The sequence below is a fragment of the Equus caballus genome, chromosome 13 (assembly GCF_041296265.1).
Source record: "Equus caballus isolate H_3958 breed thoroughbred chromosome 13, TB-T2T, whole genome shotgun sequence".
Taxonomy (NCBI): Eukaryota; Metazoa; Chordata; class Mammalia; order Perissodactyla; family Equidae; genus Equus; species Equus caballus.
This window is the reverse complement of record NC_091696.1, coordinates 7956440-7976607: the sequence shown is the minus strand read 5'-3', so window position 1 is coordinate 7976607 and position 20168 is coordinate 7956440. Positions and strand designations below refer to the sequence as shown.

The 20168-nt window shown below is 39.5% G+C and overlaps 1 protein-coding gene across 3 annotated transcripts in view; it reads right to left on the bottom strand.

Annotated features, from left to right (window-relative positions):
- Positions 1–530: 530 nt before the first annotated feature.
- The window catches only part of LOC102149219 (cytochrome P450 3A12), a 32901-nt gene continuing 13263 nt past the window's right edge, over positions 531–20168 (bottom strand). For all 3 annotated transcript variants that reach the window (XM_070231645.1, XM_070231646.1, XM_070231648.1), the window contains 8 exons: positions 20031–20119; positions 18550–18698; positions 15130–15257; positions 13979–14045; positions 10407–10567; positions 9570–9796; positions 3243–3405; positions 531–1085 (listed from right to left, as the gene is read on the bottom strand). In XM_070231645.1, the coding sequence (XP_070087746.1) occupies positions 990–1085; positions 3243–3405; positions 9570–9796; positions 10407–10567; positions 13979–14045; positions 15130–15257; positions 18550–18698; positions 20031–20119 (1080 nt within the window). In that variant the 3' untranslated portion in view covers positions 531–989. The remainder of the gene's footprint in view (positions 1086–3242; positions 3406–9569; positions 9797–10406; positions 10568–13978; positions 14046–15129; positions 15258–18549; positions 18699–20030; positions 20120–20168) is intronic.

The window sequence follows — 20168 nt, the reverse complement described above, 5'->3', positions numbered from 1 at the left end:
CCAACCTTGCTGTTCCCTACCTACTGGCTTTAGGACTGAATTATCCAGGAAGAGAAAAGGAAGGAAGGGGAAGGGAGGGGCAAAAAAGGAAAAGGAAGAACCTGTGCAGCTTCTGATACCAACTGAAAGTGATGAAAACTAGTGGCCTTTCTGTCCAATCAATTGACCAACCAATCATTTAGTTTTGGATGGAGTAAAAAGTGTTAGAAGCAAACATGATTCCTGCCATTCAGAGATGTCAGGGGAGATGAGATGCAAAAATTAAATCAAAACAATGTAATAAGTGCCCTAGTTGAGTGTTACAAAAAATGTGTGCCCCCAAAAAGGGAGATTAAACTATGAATATACTTTCTAAGGAACAGGCAAAGTCACAGTGGATTAACTCTCATCTATATTAATGTATCAAAGGAGAGTTCTGGAAAAGGCCCACCCAACTGGTGATTGTGATTGTCAAAAACATTTACTCACTGCCTCTCATTGATTCAGTTCTGTTGATTCCCCCTAATGTGCACAAAGGCAACAGATAACACTTTAGCAAAGAGATGTTTATTGACTTGCTCAGTATATAATACTTCATAGAAGATTCAAAATTAACATGTGATATAAATGTCACTATGACAATCAGCACAATAATTCTTGTTTTCATTAAAGTTTGCTAATAAAATTGTTGAGAAACTTTATTCTTGATCAGTGCTCAGGAAGAGTAGATGGTACTAAGTGGGGGTGGATGGAGACCATCCTGTGAGAACCAGATAAGCTGAGTCCACATTTCTGGTGCTTACTTAGTCCCCTCCTTTTTATTACACAACCTATAATACTCTACACAGACACTAAGAAAGTGCAATGGATGTAAGAATCCCTAGGCATCCATCAAGTGCAGTAGGCTAAGCCCATCTTCATTCTGGGTTTTATTCACAAAAGAAATTGATGTCTCTGGGGTTCTGGAATAAAGTTTCCCTGAATAACAAAATGGAGGTCCTTAGGGAGAGTCAGGCTCCATTGACGGTCCCATCTCTGGACTCAACCTTTAGAACAATGGGTTTTTGCGGTTGAAGAAGTCCTTGATTGCCTAATTTCAGGGGAATCTGCAAAAGTTAAACAACCATGTGTTAACTGACTGACAAACTCTCCCAACAACAGAAGCAAAGTAGATGAGATACATTAAGGACAATAATACTTTTAAAACATATAAACTACTTTTAACATCACATATCTTTGACTCTTTATATTTAGTCTATAAGCTGCATGAGACTGGACAGTAAAGCTTTCATCCATCCATTCATTCAACAAAATATCCATGCAGCACCATTTTGGAGCAGGTCAGAGACAAAATCATGTTGGCTTCTCTTCATTTTTGACATAAATTTTAAGTAAAATGAATGAACTATTAAAATGTAAACCAGATTCTTAGGGATTATGGCAAACTATTGTGAAAAGACATATAGAATTAATTTTCTGTATGTTGGAACTTGCAAAGTACTCCTGAATGAGTATGAGACATTTTAATTGTATGAACCATCCTCAACTTCTAAAGAGTCCAGTCATCACTCCCAGTGGAACTCATCCAGTTTCATGATGGGAAGGGGTCTTTGTGAAGCATTATGCCTGTTTTCTAACATCTCTTGGATCCCACGTGTAGTGCAAATGGTGAACTTCTCACCTACAGTGTTTTGACTGATAGTTTTAGCTTCATTCTCACCCAGTCATTCCTTCAGTGGTGGTTGAGCCAGCAGCAGAGTCATCTTTGGGACTCAGTTGACTGAAGGGCAAGCAAATTGTCATGGAGGGTGAGAAGCACCAGTCTGTGGATGACTGGGAGCTTATAGGGAGTGTCTGCCCACCCCAGGTGTGTCAGAGGCTGACTTTCTCTCAGGACTGAGTCCCCTGTTTGTACACACTTACAGGACTGCCACACAATTTCCCTAAAGTGAAAACTAAGATGGAAACCATCTCTATCCACCTCTCCCCTGAAGAGAACTTATTTAAGGGGAGGACTTAACTATTAAATGCACGAGTCCTAGAAATAATCCTTATTATAGGGACTTGAATCAATGGCAACCATTCTTTATGTTCTCCAGAGGAGAGATTCCAGATCTTTCTATAAATATAAAACCTTGTTATTTTATAATTTAACATGACATACATATATTTCCCTTGCAGACAGACACACACACATACAACATGCACATACACAAATGTCATTTACATTTTTATAGTTAAAATAGTTCAAAATTTGTGTCCAAGAGCTCGAAATCAACTCAAATGACTCCTTAAGCATTTAGTGGATGACTTCAAGGCACCAGCTAGAGTTAAAGACATTCTTACGTACAAAGAAAACATAGAGAACCAAACAGGATGGTTTAATGACAAACTATTAGCTTAGGTGGTCTGACCAATGATACCAGCCTGCAGAAACTCATAACAGAGCAGAGGAGAAAATGGGCTCCTAGACTATATGGGGAAGGCTCCATGGAGGGGTTTGGGGGATGAAATTTGACTTGAAGGATGGGAACAGAATGTGGAGGAAAGCAGGACGAATATTCATCAAGTTATTATGAGGATGTAAAAGGAGCCAAGCTTGACTGGAGCAGGGTTCCTGTAAGGTGAGGTCAAATACCCAGGATGACCCTGGTTGTGGGAGTCCTTCACATCTGGCAGAGAAGCTTTAAATCAACGATTCTCAACTTTGGCTACACATGAGATACAACAGGGGTGCTTTTAAGCCCCACTCTCATGAGCTATTTTAGAATTTCTGAGATGACCTAGGCATCAGCATTTTTTAAAGCTCCCCATTGATTTCATTATATTGAGAGTGGTTGAGAACTGTTCTCGCAAATCTTCTTTAAGGTCTGGTGGAGAAGAGTATCATTCAAAAGTCATGATGTGGTAATTTCTGTATTTCATGGCTATTCACAACACTTCCCCTTCCTTCCAGTGGACTTGAAAGAGAGTTTAAAACTTTGCTCTAGTTCAAAGGCCTGCACATCTTCCTGTCATGCTAATTGAATTGACTCTAGATGACCTTTATAGTTGGGTCTTTTAACACCACAGACTTAGCAGTCCAGAGTTGAAGGGCCCTAAAGTCACAGATGGCTCCAAACAGATTCTCTGGACAGTAGTAAATTATTCTTTGAATAGAACACATTCTTTCCTATAAAGAGAGAAAGACCCGACCCCAAGTAAAAAAAAAAAAAAAAAAATCCCAATAAGACATTATTTATGCAGAATGTTAACTGTCTGACCTGTGTTTCTTTACAAGGTTTGAAGGAGAAGTTCTGCAGCACTCTGACAAGAGCAAGTTTCATATTCACCATAGCAAACCTCATGCCGATGCAATTTCGGGGTCCGTTTCCAAAAGGCATGTATATACAAGGATTTATGTTGTCCTTGTTCTTCTTACTGAATCTGGTTCCACAATAGTAGATATAAACAAGTTATTGAAACATAAAAATCACAAGAGGTAGGAGACTGACATCAGCATCATAGTGGAGAGAGCTGTTCCTCTGTCTCTCTCCTCTAAGTTACAACCGATCAAGCATCCATTCATCAACAGGGGATTCCCTACACAGCAAAACAAGGTGCATAAGACATCCATACATCTGTACATCTGAAGGGAGGTGGACTGCAATCCTCGGAGGCAGTGGAACTAGGGGAACAGACACCTCTCCCTCGCCTGGCAGCAGCAATCCAGGGTGTGGATCCTTATGCCAGCACATGCACCTGCAAACAGTCACTGCAAGTGGAGAAGAAATAGCAGATACCATGGCTAGCATGACTGCGAGTGGAGCATAAACAGCAGGCACCACTGCTCATGCAACTCTGAGAAGAGCAGAAAGAGCTGGCACAGCGGGAGGAGAGGAAGTGTGCATCATGCCTCGCACAACTGCAAGCAGATGTGGTCGGAGCAAAATCAGTGTGTCCCTTCCTGTCTTCCAGGGGATCCAGCATGTATGTCCCCTCCCCCTCTCCTGGCAGTGGCCAGGTCTTCCCAAGGTAGGGATAGTATAAAAAACTCAGATTTTCCTGGCAGGAGTGGCCTAGCTTGACCTGAGTTTTCAAAACACACCAACTAGCACCAGAGACCAGAGGCTGCATGAAGAAGCAGAAAAAACAACCTCTCCTGGCTCAGCCCCTGCTCTCCACCTATGGGTGTACAGCGGACCTGTGACCAGAAGCATCAGGAACCACAGCACAACCAGTGATTCAGCCCCCACTGGTGGCACCACCAACACCAGCTCCATCAGCTGCAGGAAATACCTGAGAACGTCCCAAACCTGGAAAAGGAACTGGACATGCAAGTCCTTGAAGCCAACATAACTCTTAATTGCATCAATCCACAAAGACCTTCTCCAAGGCATGTAATATTAAAACTGTCGAAAGTCAATAACAAAGGAAAAATATTAAAGGCAGCAAGAGAGAAGAACACAACTCACAAAGGAACTCCCATTAGATTTTCAGTGCACTTATCAGCAGAATCCCTACAGGGCAGGAGAGAGTGGAATAATATACTCAACATACTGAAAGACAAAAACTAACAGCCAAGAATACTATATCCAGGGAAATTATCCTTCAGATGTGACGAAGAAATAAAAGTTTTCACAAACAACCAGAAGCTGAGGGAGTATATCGCCACGAGATCTGCCTTACAAGAAATGTTGAAAGGATCCCTCCTACATGAAACAACAAAGCAAAGCTTTACAAAGTTTTGAGCAAGGTGATAAATAGACAGAATCAGAAAATTTAAAATCTCTATCAGAATAGGTTAGTAAACACTTAATTATAACATGAAGGCTAAAGGGAAAGAAAGCATCAAAAATAACTATACATACTTCAATTTGGTCACAAACTCACAACACAAAAAATGGAATAATTAATAACAACAATAAGGTACATGGGAAAGAGAGAAAGGATAGAACAAGCATAGGCTATTGGAGATAAGAGGCTATCAGAAAAAGGACTACCTGATCTCTGAGATCCTTTATACAAACTTCATGATAACTATGAAACAAAAAATCAGAGCACAGTCACAGATCATAAATCAAGACAAAACTGAGGAAAACATCACAGAAAACCACCAAACTGAAATGGAAGACAGAAATACAAGAAAAAGAAACAATGGAAATATAGAACAAGCAGAAAACAAAAGATAAAATGGCAGTATGAAGCCCTCATATATAATAATCACTCTAAATGTAAATGGATTGAATTCACCAATCAAAAGACACAGAGTGGCCGGATGGATTAAAACCTGAGACCCAACAATATGCTTCCTCCAGAAAACACATCTCAGCTCTAAAGATAAACATAAGCTCAGAGTGAAGGGATGAAAGATGATACCCCAAGGAAATGACAACCAAAAACTGTGGGTGTTGCCATACTAATATCAGACAAAATAGACTTCAAGCCAAAAAAGATAACTAGAGACTAAGATGGTCATTATATAATGATAGATGGAAGAAACCATGAAAAAGATACAACATTTATTAATATAGATAAACCTCAGATAGTAACACCAAAGTATATAAAGCAATTATTAACAGACCTAAAGGGAGAAATTGACAGCGACACAATATTAGTAGGGGACTTTAATACCACACTTACATCAACGGACAGTTCCTGTAAAGTCAAGAAGGAAACAGTGGCCTTAAATGAAACACTAGACCAGATGGACTTAATGGATATATAAAGAACATTCCATCAAAAACAGTGGAAGATATGGAAGTGCACATGGAACTTTCTCAAAGGTAGACTATATGTTGGGAAACAAAGCAAGCCTCAGTAAATTTAAGAAGATTGAAATCATATCAAGCATCTTTACCAACCACACCGCTATGAAACTGGAAATCAACTGCCAGAAAAAAGCTGAGAAAGTCACAAACATATGGAGAATAAGCAACACGCTAGTGAACAACTACTGGATCAATGACGAAATCAAAGGAGAAATCAAGAAATTTCTGGAGACAAAGGAAAATTAAAACACAACATACCAAAAATTAAGGGATGCAGTAAAAGTGGTAGAGAGGGAAGTTTACAGCAATACAGGCCTACCTGAGAAACAAGAAAAATCTCAAATAAACAAGCTTACAATACATCTAAAAGAACTAGAAAAAGAACAAGCAAAGCCTAAAGTCAGTAGAAGGAAGGAAATAATAAAAATTAGAGCAGAAATAAATAGAGATCAAAAACAATAGAAAGCTCCAATGAAAGTAAGAGCTCATTCTTTGAAAAGATAAACAAAATTGACAAACCCTTACCAGGACTCACTAAAAAAAAAGATACAAGATACAAATAAATAAAATAAGAAATGAAAGAGGAGAAATTACTACAGACGCCACAGAAATACAAGGGATTATAAGAGAACACTATGAAAAGCTATAGGCCTATAAGTCAGATAACCTGGAAGAAATGAACAAATTCTAAGCATCACACAACATTCCAAAACCGAATCAAGAAGAAACAGAGAATCTGAATAGACCAATTACAAGTGAAGAGATTGAAACAGAAATCAAAAACTTCAAAGTAACAAAAGTCCAGGACCACACAGCTTCTCTGTCTCTGAATGTTCTCTACCAACATTCAAAGAACATTTAATACCTATCCTCTCAGACGCTGTGAAGTGAAGAGGACAGGATGCTTCCTAACTCATTTTACAAGGGCAACATTACCCTGATACTAAAACCACACAAGGACAACACACAAAAAAAGAAAATTACAGGCCAATATCATTGATGAACATAGATGCAAAATTCCCCAACAAAATATTAGCAAATTGAATACAATACATTAAGAGGATCATACACCATGATCAAGTGGGATTTATTCCAGGGATGCAGGGATGGCTTAACATCCACAAATCAATCAATGTCATACATCACATTAACAAAATGAAGAAGAACAGTCACAAGATCATCTCAATATATGCAGAGAAAGCATTTGACAAGGTCCAACATTCATTTATAATTTAAAAAACTGTCAATAAAATGGGTATAGAAGGAAACGACCTCAACATAATAAAGCCCATACATGACAAACGCACAGCCAACAACATAATCAATGATGAAAACTTGAAAGCTGTTCCTCAGAGAGCAGGAACAAGACAAGGATACCCGCTCTCACCACTCTTATTCAACATAGTACTGGAAGTTTTAGCCAGAGCAAAGAAACAAAAGGGATCCAAATTGGAGACAAAGAAGTAAAACTCTCACTATTTGCAGATCACATGATTCTATATATATAAAACCCAAAGAATCCACCCCAAAACTATTAGGAATAATCAATGAATACACCAAAGTTGCAGAGCACAAAATCAACATACAAAAATCAGTTGCATTTCTATACACTAACAACCAACTAGCAGAAAGAGGATCAAGAATACAATTACATTTACAATTGCAGCAAAAAATAAAAGACCAAGGAATAAATTTAACCAAGTAGCTGAAATACCTATACACTGAAAACGATAAGAAATTATTGAAAAAAGCAGGGGAAATGCCTCCTATTATTTAAATTGTTATTTTCCCTTCTCTTCCCTTCTCTCCCTACCCTTCTCTCTCTCTCCTTCTCTCTCTATCTCTCTCTCTCTACTCTCTCTCAGTCTCTCTCTGTCTTCCTGTGCGTGTGTGGGTGTGTGTGGTGTGTGTGGGTGTGTCTCCCATAGAATAGCTTACATCAGATAATGTACATGGGCATGTGATGCTACTCTACTTTGCTATAATCACTGATTTCCTTTTCTATCTGTTCCACTAAGCTATAAATTCCTTGAAGGTTAGACCTATGCTTTATTCAATATGATTGCTCAATATGTGATCACATGAAGAAAAATTGTGGATGTCGGGAGAGTGATGATGGCATTGTGGCTATCTACTTTTAAAGAGTCTTTATATTTTGGAGGACATCCTGGAATAGCTATACATGATATGCCTTAAAATAGTACGGGAATCAGGAGAAGGGTAGTAATGGTATGAGGATGACACAGCTGACATAGGCTGATGGTTGTTGGGCAGGAGGTAGACACATATAGGTACATTAAAAGTAGTCCATAGACTTGTGTCCATAGAATATACTTACGTATACGTCAAAACACATATACTCGCGTATATATCAAAATCCTTCATGATAGGTTTTTTTTAACATTTGGATTTCTCATTGTCTGGCCCAGTCCCTGACACACAGAAATCACTTACTCTCTGTTTGATGAATGAATTAATCAAAGAGAAGTACAGCGAGCACTCTCTAGTTTGATGCTGGTGAAACCACAGGAGAACTGCTAAGCTTGGAGGCATCTCAGAGGCTCTCTGGCCCAGGAAACAGAGTTGGTCAACTCTGACTTCTTCTTTCAACTAGTACTATGTGGAAATGCTATGCCAGCACTAGGGACACCATGGCCAACAAGACAAGGTCCCTGCCATCAGGGAGGTTAAAGTCAGGGGCTAAGAAAAGTCTAGATCCCTGCTAGTGTCCTAAACAGTTCATTCCAAATTTTGCTCACCAATGCAATAAATGTGAAAGAATCAGCTCTTCCCAGAGTTCAAGCTGTGCCCAAAGTCAGACCTTGGCTCTGAATTCCCAGAAGAGCATGCCCAAGACCCCACCAAGGAGGATGTCTCAGATGTCTAGACAGCAGGTGAATACCCTTTGGAAAGGTTACCGAATACTGAGAGTAGAAGGGACCTGGGACAAGACTGCAGCCACAGACAGTACCGGAGGACATGGGTTCACATTCATCCTGAATGAGGCTGCTTAAACCATCAGGGATGAGGACCTTGCACATCATCATGAGCACTCTTACAATAGTGCTAGAGGAAACAGTAGAAAATCTTAAAAAAGTGGAATGTGGGAATGCTGACGGTAAATTAGGAGAGCTGAAGAGAACATCATAGAAAAACATAAAGGAAAAATGAGCCAATATTCCCAAAATCAGATAGTAGTTCAGTAAATTATGGCAAATGCATGCAATCACGCAAAAATACATATAATATATATGGATACAGTAACATAGAATGTTGTTTATAATTTATTGGTAAATAAAGCAGTTCAAAACCAAATAAAATGTAATACCAATCTAATTTTTTTTTTTTTTTGCTGAGGAAGATTAGCCCTGATCTAACATCTGTGCCAATCTACCTCCACTTTATAGGTGGGTTGCCACCACGGCATGGCTGGTGAGTGGTGTAGGTTCGCACCCAGATGTAAACCTGTAAACCTGGGTCACCGAAGTAGAGCACGCCGAACATAACCACTACACCACAGGGCCAGCTCCCCATTCTAATTTTTTAAATGTAAATATGTATAGAAATATGTGTATAAGGATATATATCACATTGTTAATGAGGCCTATCTTGAGGTATCAGCAATGTGGACAGTTACAATTTTCCTTTTTCTGGTCTTCAGTTCATAAAATTTTGACAACAATGACCCCTATTGTAATAAGAAAAAAAGAAGCCAAAAATAATAAGAGGTACAAATAAATGATTGTGCAATCACACATTTCTCATCTATACTAAGAGATGTCAGAATATGCTCAAAGCTGCCATAATCAGGGTGGGTTCCCTTTCCCAGGGGCCCTGTACCTTTCAGGACGGAACTCCTCGGGCTCAGGCCAAAACTCTGAGGCTCGGTGAAGACTAAAGGTTGGCACCATCACCACTGTCCCTTTGGGAATGAACACTCCATTGATTTCCGCATCTTTCTTACAGACTCTCTCAAGTCTAACAGCAACTGGGAATAATCTGAGAGATTCATTCAACACCATGTCAAGATAGTCCATCTGTACCAGGGCATCATAGGTGGGAGGTGCCTTGGAAGAGAGAAACAGGTTTTGATAAAATGAGATTTGGGATCCACTTTTCCCTCAGTCTCTGACTCTGGGGTTGGCCTTGTGGCTTCCTTTGAACCAACGGAATGTTGGCTAAGTGTGATGCAAGCACAGTTTTGAAAGGCACCCATGTGACTGGGCTTCTTGCTGTTGCCTTCTGCCATTGCCCTAAGAAGTGGACATCCAGGCTGGTTTTCTGGAGCATGAGAGACGGGAGGAGCTGAGTCATCCCACCCAGCTTAGCCAAGGCAAGCCTAGACCAGCTCACAACCAGCCCAGAGTAACTCCAGCCAACATCAACAGAGATAACGTATTGTCAGATGCCACTGAGGTTTTGTGAATTTCACTTGGCAACAATGTGGTGAAAGACAACAGATATGCCTGGATCAGCACTTTTTCAAAGATCTTATATTTATGTGAGTAGCATACACTGCCTAGGTCTCTCCCTTTTTTGTCTCTTTAGATCCATCTTAAATAGAATAGGTGAAAGAATTGATACTTATGCTTTTTGCAAAACTCCTAGGAAGAGGTGAGGAGACATTCTTCCTAAGACTTCACCTTCTCCCTCCCTCTCCAGGTATCATCCACTCACCTTATTCGGGAAAATTGCATCAATCTCCTCCTGCAGCTTCTGCTGGACATCAGGGTGAGTGGCCAAAAGATACAAAAGGAAGGAAAGAGAAGTGCTTGTGGTCTCATAGCCAGCAAAAATAAAGACAATAGATTGGGCCACGAGCTCCAGATCAGACAGACCTAAAAGGAGAGGAAAGACATTTTAGGTAAAGCAGGTCAGTATAACACAGCACAGTTTAGATGTTTATAAATCCAAAGGAAACTCTCAATACCATAGGGGAAAAAAGAGAAAAGCAGGTCAGAGTCTAACTGAAAGTGGTTTGCACTCTGCTGTCTATCTGAGAGAACAGAAAAAGGAAAAGATTGTCTTAATTCAGTTTCTCCTGAGGTCTACACTGTTCTTGGCCATCGCCTCCTGGTTATGCTGCCCATCTCCAGCAACACAGCTGGGTAACTTAAGAGATAGCATTTCTGTCTAACATAAACAGTGTTCAGTATGTCCCTTGGAGAGTCTGAAAAGAACTTTAGCTACAAGTAGTATGGAATAGCATTACCCACAGGAAAAACTTAATAACTCACTAAAATATAGCTGGAAATTTTTTAAGAGAGTGTACAAGAATAAGGCTTAATCATAGAGAAAATTAAAGGATCGTTTCCCTAACATATATGAGGGAATTTAAGAGAATAATATTGGACTACACATAAACTCTTGCTACTCAAAGTATGGTCCGTGGACCAGCAGCATCAACAACAGCTGGGAGCTCATTAGAAGTGCAGGATCTCAACTCCCACCCTAGAGCTATCGAATCAAAATCTGATTTCACGAGATGTGCTTTGTGTGCACAACCTAACCTCAGAAGCATTGATTGCACATTGAGAGGCATCAGGTAATGGAAAACCTGAGGCACAAGTCTTCAAATGGAAGATCCCAGATATGAACAGAAACTACAGAGACACACAAAATGACAGAAGAGTGGTGATTGACCCTAGTCTAATCAGAGGCATCTAAACAGCAGAAAAAAGAATATGTCAGTAGAGGGCACTGGCCAGCATGAAATGTAGAAAAATAGGTTCCAGTGAGTGGAACAGCAATGCTTGTTTGATCATCGCCTGAATATCATCTTCCTCAGCACATGCAGCCTTTCTTTGCCCTCCTGCAGGGTCAGCAAAGAACCCTTGTGTTTATAAGTTAGCCTCCATTTTGAATTTCTCCTAGAAGAAACTAAGCATGGTCATACTCTAATCTATTTGCTTGGGAGTAGATTAGAACATATAGATACTTAGAGTGCTGAAATAAACATGGTTACTACCTGCTCCAACCATAAGATTCACAACTAAAACACTAGAAAACAAGTTTAAGAAAGATCTACAGAGTTCTGACTTCCCAATGATGATTTCTCTGATGCTGCTGTAGGTAAATTCAACTGCCAAGTGCTCCCCCCTGGTTAGCATGAACCTCATGATACTCAAAGTTTAGAGCTGTGATGAACAATATGGTAGCCACATGTGGCTATTTAAATTTAAATTTTAATCACTTAAATTTAAATACAATATACGATTCAGTGGCCACATCCCAAGTATTCAATAGCCACATGTGTCTAGTGCTTACTGCATTGAACAGGGCAGATACCGAATATTACCTTCATCACAGAAAGTTGTATTGGACCATGCAGTTAGATAGATAGATAGATAGACATAGACATAGACATAGACATAGACATGGATACATTAATAGTGGTGTGCTAGACTCAGATTAGCCCTGCTCTTCAGAAACAATTTTTTTGGGGGGGTTTTTTTGGGTGAGGAAGTTTGGCCCTGAGCTAACATCTGTTGATGATATTCCTCTTTTTGCTTATGAGGATTGTCCCTGAGCTAACATCTGTGCCAATCTACCTCTACTTTGTATATGGGTCGCTGCCACAGCACGGCTTGATGAATGGTGCATAGGTCCACATCCAGGATCTGAACCTGTAAACCCCAGGCCACTGAAGCAGAGCACGTGGTATTAACCACTAATGCCACCAGGCCAGCCCCAAGAAGCAACATTAAATATTCAGGAATTCTGTGAGATGGTTGTCGAATGATTGGTACTTGAAATAAACTACATGGGAGTATTCGTGTCAAGGAAGTAAATTATAAATCAGAGCCCTTTTAGAGAAAGAGAGATACAGAGCATGTTTAGACCACTGGTTAGGTGTCGATATAGAAATATTTAAGTTTATCAATTCTGTGCAAATATATTTGGTGTTCTTAGCTTTGTCCACTGAGAGGATCTAGAAGGAAAGAAACCCTAGTAGCAATGGGCACTCCTAGATCCCAGATTTCAGTTTTTAAATACCATTTCTCATTACAAAGAACCAGAGCTCCTTGGGGAATTGGTTGATTCCAGGGCTGGTTGGGGGAATAGAAGAGAAACGCAGAATATCTTCCAAAGCAAGGAAGTGTTCGGAAAATAATATGTGAAATGATACAGAATACTCTGTATATTATAATGGTGGATGCACAACATTATACATTTGTTCAAACCCATACAAAGTACAACAGCAAGAGTGAACCCTAAAGAAAACTATGGACTTTGGGTGATAATCTGTCAATGCAGGTTCATTGATTGTGACAAATGTACCAGTCTGGTAGGGATTTCGACAGTGAGGGAGACTGTGCATAGTTGGGGGAAGGGAGTATATTGGAAATCTCTGTATCTTCCACTCAATATTGCTGGGAATCTAAAACTGCTCTAAATAAGTCTATTGAAAAAATAAAATTAAAAAAAAGAAGAAGAAAATAAGGACACAGGAATCCACTTGAAAGGGCTTCCCGTTGACAAACCTGAGAGAATTTGAGCATCAAAATAAGGAATGCTATAAGAGAGTAAATTAGTAATATATGAGATCTGATTGATACAAATATATAAACAAATAAATAAATGAAAGAGAATGGAAAGCTCTCCTTACAATGGAACATCAACTCATGAAGGTAGAAGAAATGATGAAATTGGAAAGTCATCATTTGGCAACTGTCATAGTAATAATGACTTCAATCTAGAACCATCAATGGATGATAAAAGTAGTAGGAGACATTTGAAGAGGGACAGAATGTTTACACGGTCTCAGAGGCCTCCTTCACAAGTTGCTTGCTAATACAAAGGGAAAAATAAAACTTTACAATAGATTAAACTAGTGAACACAACTTTAAACAATCCTCTAAGTTAAAGTCACCAACACTGGGGTAATTGTCTTCTGTAATGAAACCTTGATGCAAATTGCCAGGTGGAGGTTCTGATTCAGTGGGCCTGGATAAGGCCTGAGAATTGACGTGGAAACAAGATCCCCAGAGGCTCTGATGTAGGGGATCAACAGACTACTGATTGTCTTTGGGACGTGGAATACTTGTTATGGTTCTCTCAAGCTTTGAAAACAATTGTGCCTGCATGTTTCTAGAAAGTGCCTCTGGCTACCATTTATATCTGAAAGTGCGTCTTTCTTCCATTTGGCTTAAATTCTCATTTGTCTGGAAAAGCTTCCTGCACATTTTCAGAAGCATCTGCTCCCTCTGAGCTTTCCCATGTTGGCCCTCTGAAGACTCTTTGGTTACCTTTATGGGTGTCCAGTTCTTTGGAATTCTGAGAGTTAATCATCAGCTGAAGAAAATCAACTCGGTGCTGGAAGGAGGGAGAGACATTTCAATGACAGACAGTCATATCTGAAGTCAGAAATAAATCAGGAGTGCTTATCCGCTTTCCTGAAAATATGACCCCTTTAAGTCCAGAAGTCTAACTAGTGTTGCCTGAGTCACCAGTGAACAGAACCACCAGCTACAAATCTGGGACAGCAAGACGTCTCCCTAAGAGATATCCAGCCTTCATGCCCAACAGTTTTTTGTCTCTCCCTCTCTCTGATCTTCAGTATTTCTGGCTTTTGAACACGCTTTCTCAGCCAAAGAGTTGCCTGCTCCCTCTCCTGTCATGCCTACTTGCTCAGAAGGAAGTTCCTGACTTCAATTCCATTTTTTTGTCTCCAGCCTTAATTTTTAATGAATGGCCACATATATTAATCCCCTGACATTTGCAGAGTTCATCAGCAGCTTTCCTCTGAACGTCTTCAAATGTCCCAAACTCCCAGAACTCTACACAATCTTCAGTAAGTTACTGGGAGTACCCAGCCCTGTCTACCTGACCTGCAGACATTCTAGTGCTGCTCTCCAGGCCTCATGAAGGCAAAGCTGGGTGAGCCAACTTGCAGCCTCAATGTCAAAGAATACTCCTGCACACTCCAGACCAGGAGAGGTCACCAATTTAACACAGACTCTACACTACAAGTAACCTGATGGGGGCTTCCATCGGGGAATGTGTAAAATAAGAGGCTTAGAATAGAAATGATTCTTTGCCAATCTGAGATCTGGGGGAATTATAATACCAAGTAAAGTAATTTTTAAATAGAAATTTTTATCCTTTGACAATTTATTGAAGGGAAGCGGTAAAGTTTTGTCTCAACAATATTCACGCAGTGACAGAATAATAGTCATCCCTATTATTAAGGTTTAAACATTGTCCTCTGACTCACTTTCTTATCTCCCTCCCCAATTTTCTCCTGCTTCATTTCCCCGAAATGTTAGAAGTCTCCTGCTCTAAACCCTAGAGATCTCTGCCACCTGAAAAAACTTACAATGAACTACACAAATCACATGCGTACAGCTCAATAAATTATGAAAACTGAACACCCTCATGTAACCACCCCACATTTTACCTTGTCTTTATCTTTGAGGCGACTCTCTTTCATCCTTTTTACAGATTTTGTGAAAAAATCAATAGCACTTTTTGGAAACAGAGAGATATTTAATACTTCAAAAATTGGCTGAAGAAACGGAAAGAGTACTGTAGGGGAAAAGAAAAAAGAAAGCACATAAAAATGTAAATTTTACCTGGAGACAATTATAATTTCCTCTAACAATCAGAAGAGTAAAAGACACCAGAAGTCTCAACGAGGAGCCATTCCCTCTATCACCTTTGCTCAGAGTTCCAAGCAAATGGCTGAACAAGAGCAACACCACACTTAGGGGCCATCACTATAGCAGTGAGGTCCGTGGCTCTTTGCATGTTTGGAGTGACTCAAGGAACAGGATTAAATTGCTGGAGTTCTCAGCCTTTTATCATTGCACTACAGTCTCCTTGGGTGATCCAGACCATAGTCTGCTGCTTTAATTACCCATGCAGTTCAAGAAATATGACTTAGGATAGCAATAAGACAAGCTGCCTTCTAACCCCAATGAAATGAAATCAGAAATCAATAACAGAAAGAAAATTGGGAAACTCACAAATATGTGGCAATGGAACATTGCACTCCTAAATAACCAATGGGTCAAAGAAGAAATTAAAAGGGTAATAGAAATTACTTGGAGATAAATAAAAATAAAGACACAATATACCAAAACTTACGGGATGTAGCAAAAGCAGTGCTCAGAGGGAAAACTTTATGGCTACAAATTTCTACATTTAAAGAGAACAAATACCTCAAACCAATAACTTAACTTTCCACCTTAACACACTGAAAAAAGAAAAGCAAACAAAAACTATGGCAAGCAGAAGAAAGGAAACAATAAAGGTAAGAGTAAAAACTAAGGAAATAGAGAATAAAACACAGTAGAAAAAAATCAATGAAACCAAAAGCTGATTCTTTGAAAAGACCTTTAGCTAGATTGACCAAGAAAAAAGGAGTGAAGATTCAACTTATGAGCATCACGAATGAAAGAGGGGCCATTACTACTGACATTAAAAAAATAAAAAGAGGGGGGCCAGCCCCATGGCAGTGGGCTTAAGTGGGGCTTGCTCCACTTCAGCGACATGGGTTCACAGGTTCGGATCCCCAGTGTGGATCTACACCACTCCTCAGCCATGCTGTGGCAGCCAACCACATATAAAGTGGAGGAAGATTAGCACAGATTAGCTCAGGGCTAATCTTCCTCAAGCAAAAAGAAAGAAGGAGACTGGCAACAGGTATTAGCTGAGAGCTAATCTTCCTCAGCAAAAAATAAATAAAATAAAAAGAACTACAAAGGAATACTATGAACAATTGTACACCAATAAATTAAATAACTTAGGTGAAATAGAAAATTTCCTAGAAAGACGCAAACTACAGGAACTGACTCAAAAAGAAATACACTCTGTAGTGTTACCAGAATGGGGTGAGGGGAAGGTAAAAGAGGTAAAGGGGGTGCTTGTGTATGGTCACGGATGGCATCTAGACTTTTGGTGGTGAACACAAAGCACTCTATACAGAAGTCAAAATATAAGGATGCACACCTGAAATTTATCTAAAGTTATAAACCAATGTGATCTCAATTAAAAAAAGACAATCTTCATAGACAAATAACAAGTCAAAAGATTGAGTTAGTAATCAAGAAGCCAATCACAAAGAAGAGCTCAGATCCAAATGGTTTAATGGGGAATTATACCAAATATTTAAAAATGAATTAACACCAATTTTTCACAACCTCTTCCAAAAAATAGAACAGCAGGGAATACACCCAAACTCATTCTGCAAGGTCACTGTGACACTTGTACTACAACCAGACAAACGTATCATAAGAAAAGTAAACTACACACCAATATATCTTATGAACAACATTTCATAAGCACAAATCCTCAAAAAAATTCTAGAAAACTGAATTCAACAAAATATAAAAAGAAGTACACACCAAAACCAAGTGGAGTTTATTGCAGGAGTGCAAAGTTGTGCAATTCACCATATAAACAGAATAAAAAACAAAAACCACATGATCATCTCAATAGATGCAGAAAAAGCATTTCACAAAATCCAACACCCTTCTGTGTTAAAAAACTTCAGCCACCTAAGAGTAGAAGGGAATTTCCTCAACGTGATAAAGGGCATCCACAAAACAACATAGCTAACACCGTACTTTAGAGGGGAAGACTGCATGCTCTACCCTAAGATTAAGAGCGACGCAAGGATGCCTCCCTCACCACTTCTATTCAACATTGAACTAGAGGTTCTACCCTGGGCAATTAGGCAAGAAAAAGAAGTAAAAGGTATCCACATAGGAAATGAAGAAGTAAAACTCTATTGCCAGATAACATGATCTTCTTCATGGAAACCCTAGGGAACTATATGACCATAAAAAGAAATGAAGTACTGAAATATGTTTCAGCATGGGAACCTTGAAAACACTATGCTAAATGAAGAAAGCCAGCCACAAAAGACCACATATTGTATGGTTCCATCTATATGAACTGTCCAAGCTAGGTAAATCTAGACAGACCGAAAGTATATTGGCGGTTGCTTAGGTCTAAGGGAGGTGGGAGGTGGTAGTTAAAATGCACAGGGTCTCTCTTGACAAAAATGTTCTAACAATTGGCTGTAGTGATGATTGAATATATATGTGAATGTAATAAAAATCTTTTTTTCAGTTGCATTCAATATAATTGACATACAGTATCATATAAGTTAATGAATACAGCACAATAACTTGATATACATATATTGTGAAAAGACTAGTACAGTAAGTTTCATTAACATCCATCACCTCCTATATCCACAAAAAAGAAATTTCCCTTGTGATGAGAACTATTAGGATCTATTCTTAGCAACTTAAAACTATACCATGCGGCAGTGTTAGCTATAGACATTATGCCATACATTACATCCTCAGTACTTATTTATCTTATAATTGAAAGTTTGTACCTTTTGACCACCTTCCTCCATTTCCCCCACCCCAACCCCTGCCTGTGGTAAAGACAGGTAGGATATCTTATCTCTAGTTGTTTGGTTTTTTCCTTCAGATTCCACATATAAGTGAAATCATACAGTATTTGCCTTTCTCTGTCTGACTTATTTCACTTAGCTTATCGCCCTCAGGGTTCATCCACTTTGTTGCAATGGCAGGATTTCCATCCTTTTTATGGCTGAATAGTATTTCATTGCATATTTATAACACATTTACTTTATCCATTCATCTGTGCATGGATGCCTAGGTTGTAAAAGCAACTGAACTGTACGTTTTAAATGGGTGAAATATATGGTATTTGAATCATATCTCAGTAAAGCTGTTACAGAAAGAAGGAAAACAGGAAGGAAGGGGAAAAAGGAGGGAGGGTGGGAAGAAGGAAGGAAACAAGGTAGGAAGGAAAAGAAAAATACTGGTCCACATACCCATTAAAAGAATGAGTGGATTGAGGAAATCAAATCTTAAGAGCTTGTTGCTATTTTCCACAAAGGGATCCTGCGGGTTGTTGAGGGAATCGATGTTTACTCCAAATGATGTGCTAGTAATCACATCCATGCTGTAGGCCCCAAAGATGCTGAGTGAAAAAGAAAGACATGAAAAATTAAAATCAGCACCTCTTTACTCTCCTTATCCAACACAAGCAGCAAGAAGTGCATGTAAATTCATATGCCCAGACAAGACAGGTAAAGAGCCACACACCTTCAGAACCTTCTGTTGGATCATCTGAAGAGCCTATGTTACCTCACACTCACCCATGAGGTGTTTATCAGGTTCCAATGATGCAGCTGGCCCTGTGCTAGGGATGATGGGGACACTAAGGCGAGTTAGACCCACCTCTGAGCTCAAAGAGCTGAGTCATACAGGAATAGAAACCCATAATAGGCAAGTTACAGGAGTATGTTTTCAGTATGGGCAATAGTGCCTTTATAAGCACTGTGTTGGAGCAGGACAAAGGGTGGAATAATTAACTCTTCCCAGGAGAGTCAAGAAAGATGACATTGATCTGGAACTTGCCTCACCACAGTATCTATGCTCAAAGCTGATTCCTCTTTAGCGTATTACAGAACAGCATCACCCTGTTCTGAGTTGCCAGGAATGTCATCCCTCCTTTTCTACACCCCTGCAAAGGCCCCTGAATGACCCACTCTTCCTCAACTCCAGTAATCTCACATTGTCCTGAGTGCTCATCATGGTAAATCTAAGAACTAAGAATGTTGCTAGTTAAAAACATAATAATAATAAATCATTCCAACATTGATTTAGGTGATCCCACAGCTAAGTGATCATAAGTCCCCAGTTTTCCAAGGACAATCCAAGTTTACAACTGTAGTTCCTGAATAATTAAAAATATCCCACTTTAGACAATACATGATATGATCACCCCACTCGAAGCCTGTACAGGGCCTTCTTTCCTCTGAGACTGAAGGAAAGAGAAGTGGTGGTAAGACTTTGTATTTAGTATTTTGCTGGTATGCCCAGCAAAATCGTGAAGGGGTTTAAGCGTTCCAAGTTTCACATTGGAACTGTCCTGCCCCACCCATGACCACCAATACGTACCAAATGCCTTTCTCTCTCACCATTCTATACCCTTTACTCTCAAATCTTTGATATGATCTTGTGTCTTCTCTCTAAACTATGTATTTTTGTCTTCCAGAATATCCAAGGTGACAATTAAGCAGATCAATTAATCCTGGCTCATGCACACAGAAGAAGATTTCTCTCCTAGTTGTGCTGCTTTTTTGGGTGAGCCACATCTTCTTGGGTGACTCGTTGGAGTTGTAAAAACACACACCTACTTCTGTTTGGTCACTAGAGTGACTCGACTGTGGGAATTTCAGCTCCGTGTCAGGCAGCTGGAGGATCTCGTGACCAAGGTCAGTATCCCAGCAGGTGCACTCCTACTTACTCTTTCAAGGTGACGGGTTTGCCTTTCTCTGCTTCCTTCCTCAGGTTCCTCACCAACACATCTCCATACTGGCCAATGATTGGGAACATCTAAATACAAAATACAACACCACCTGAAGTTAAATGCAGAGACTCCAGT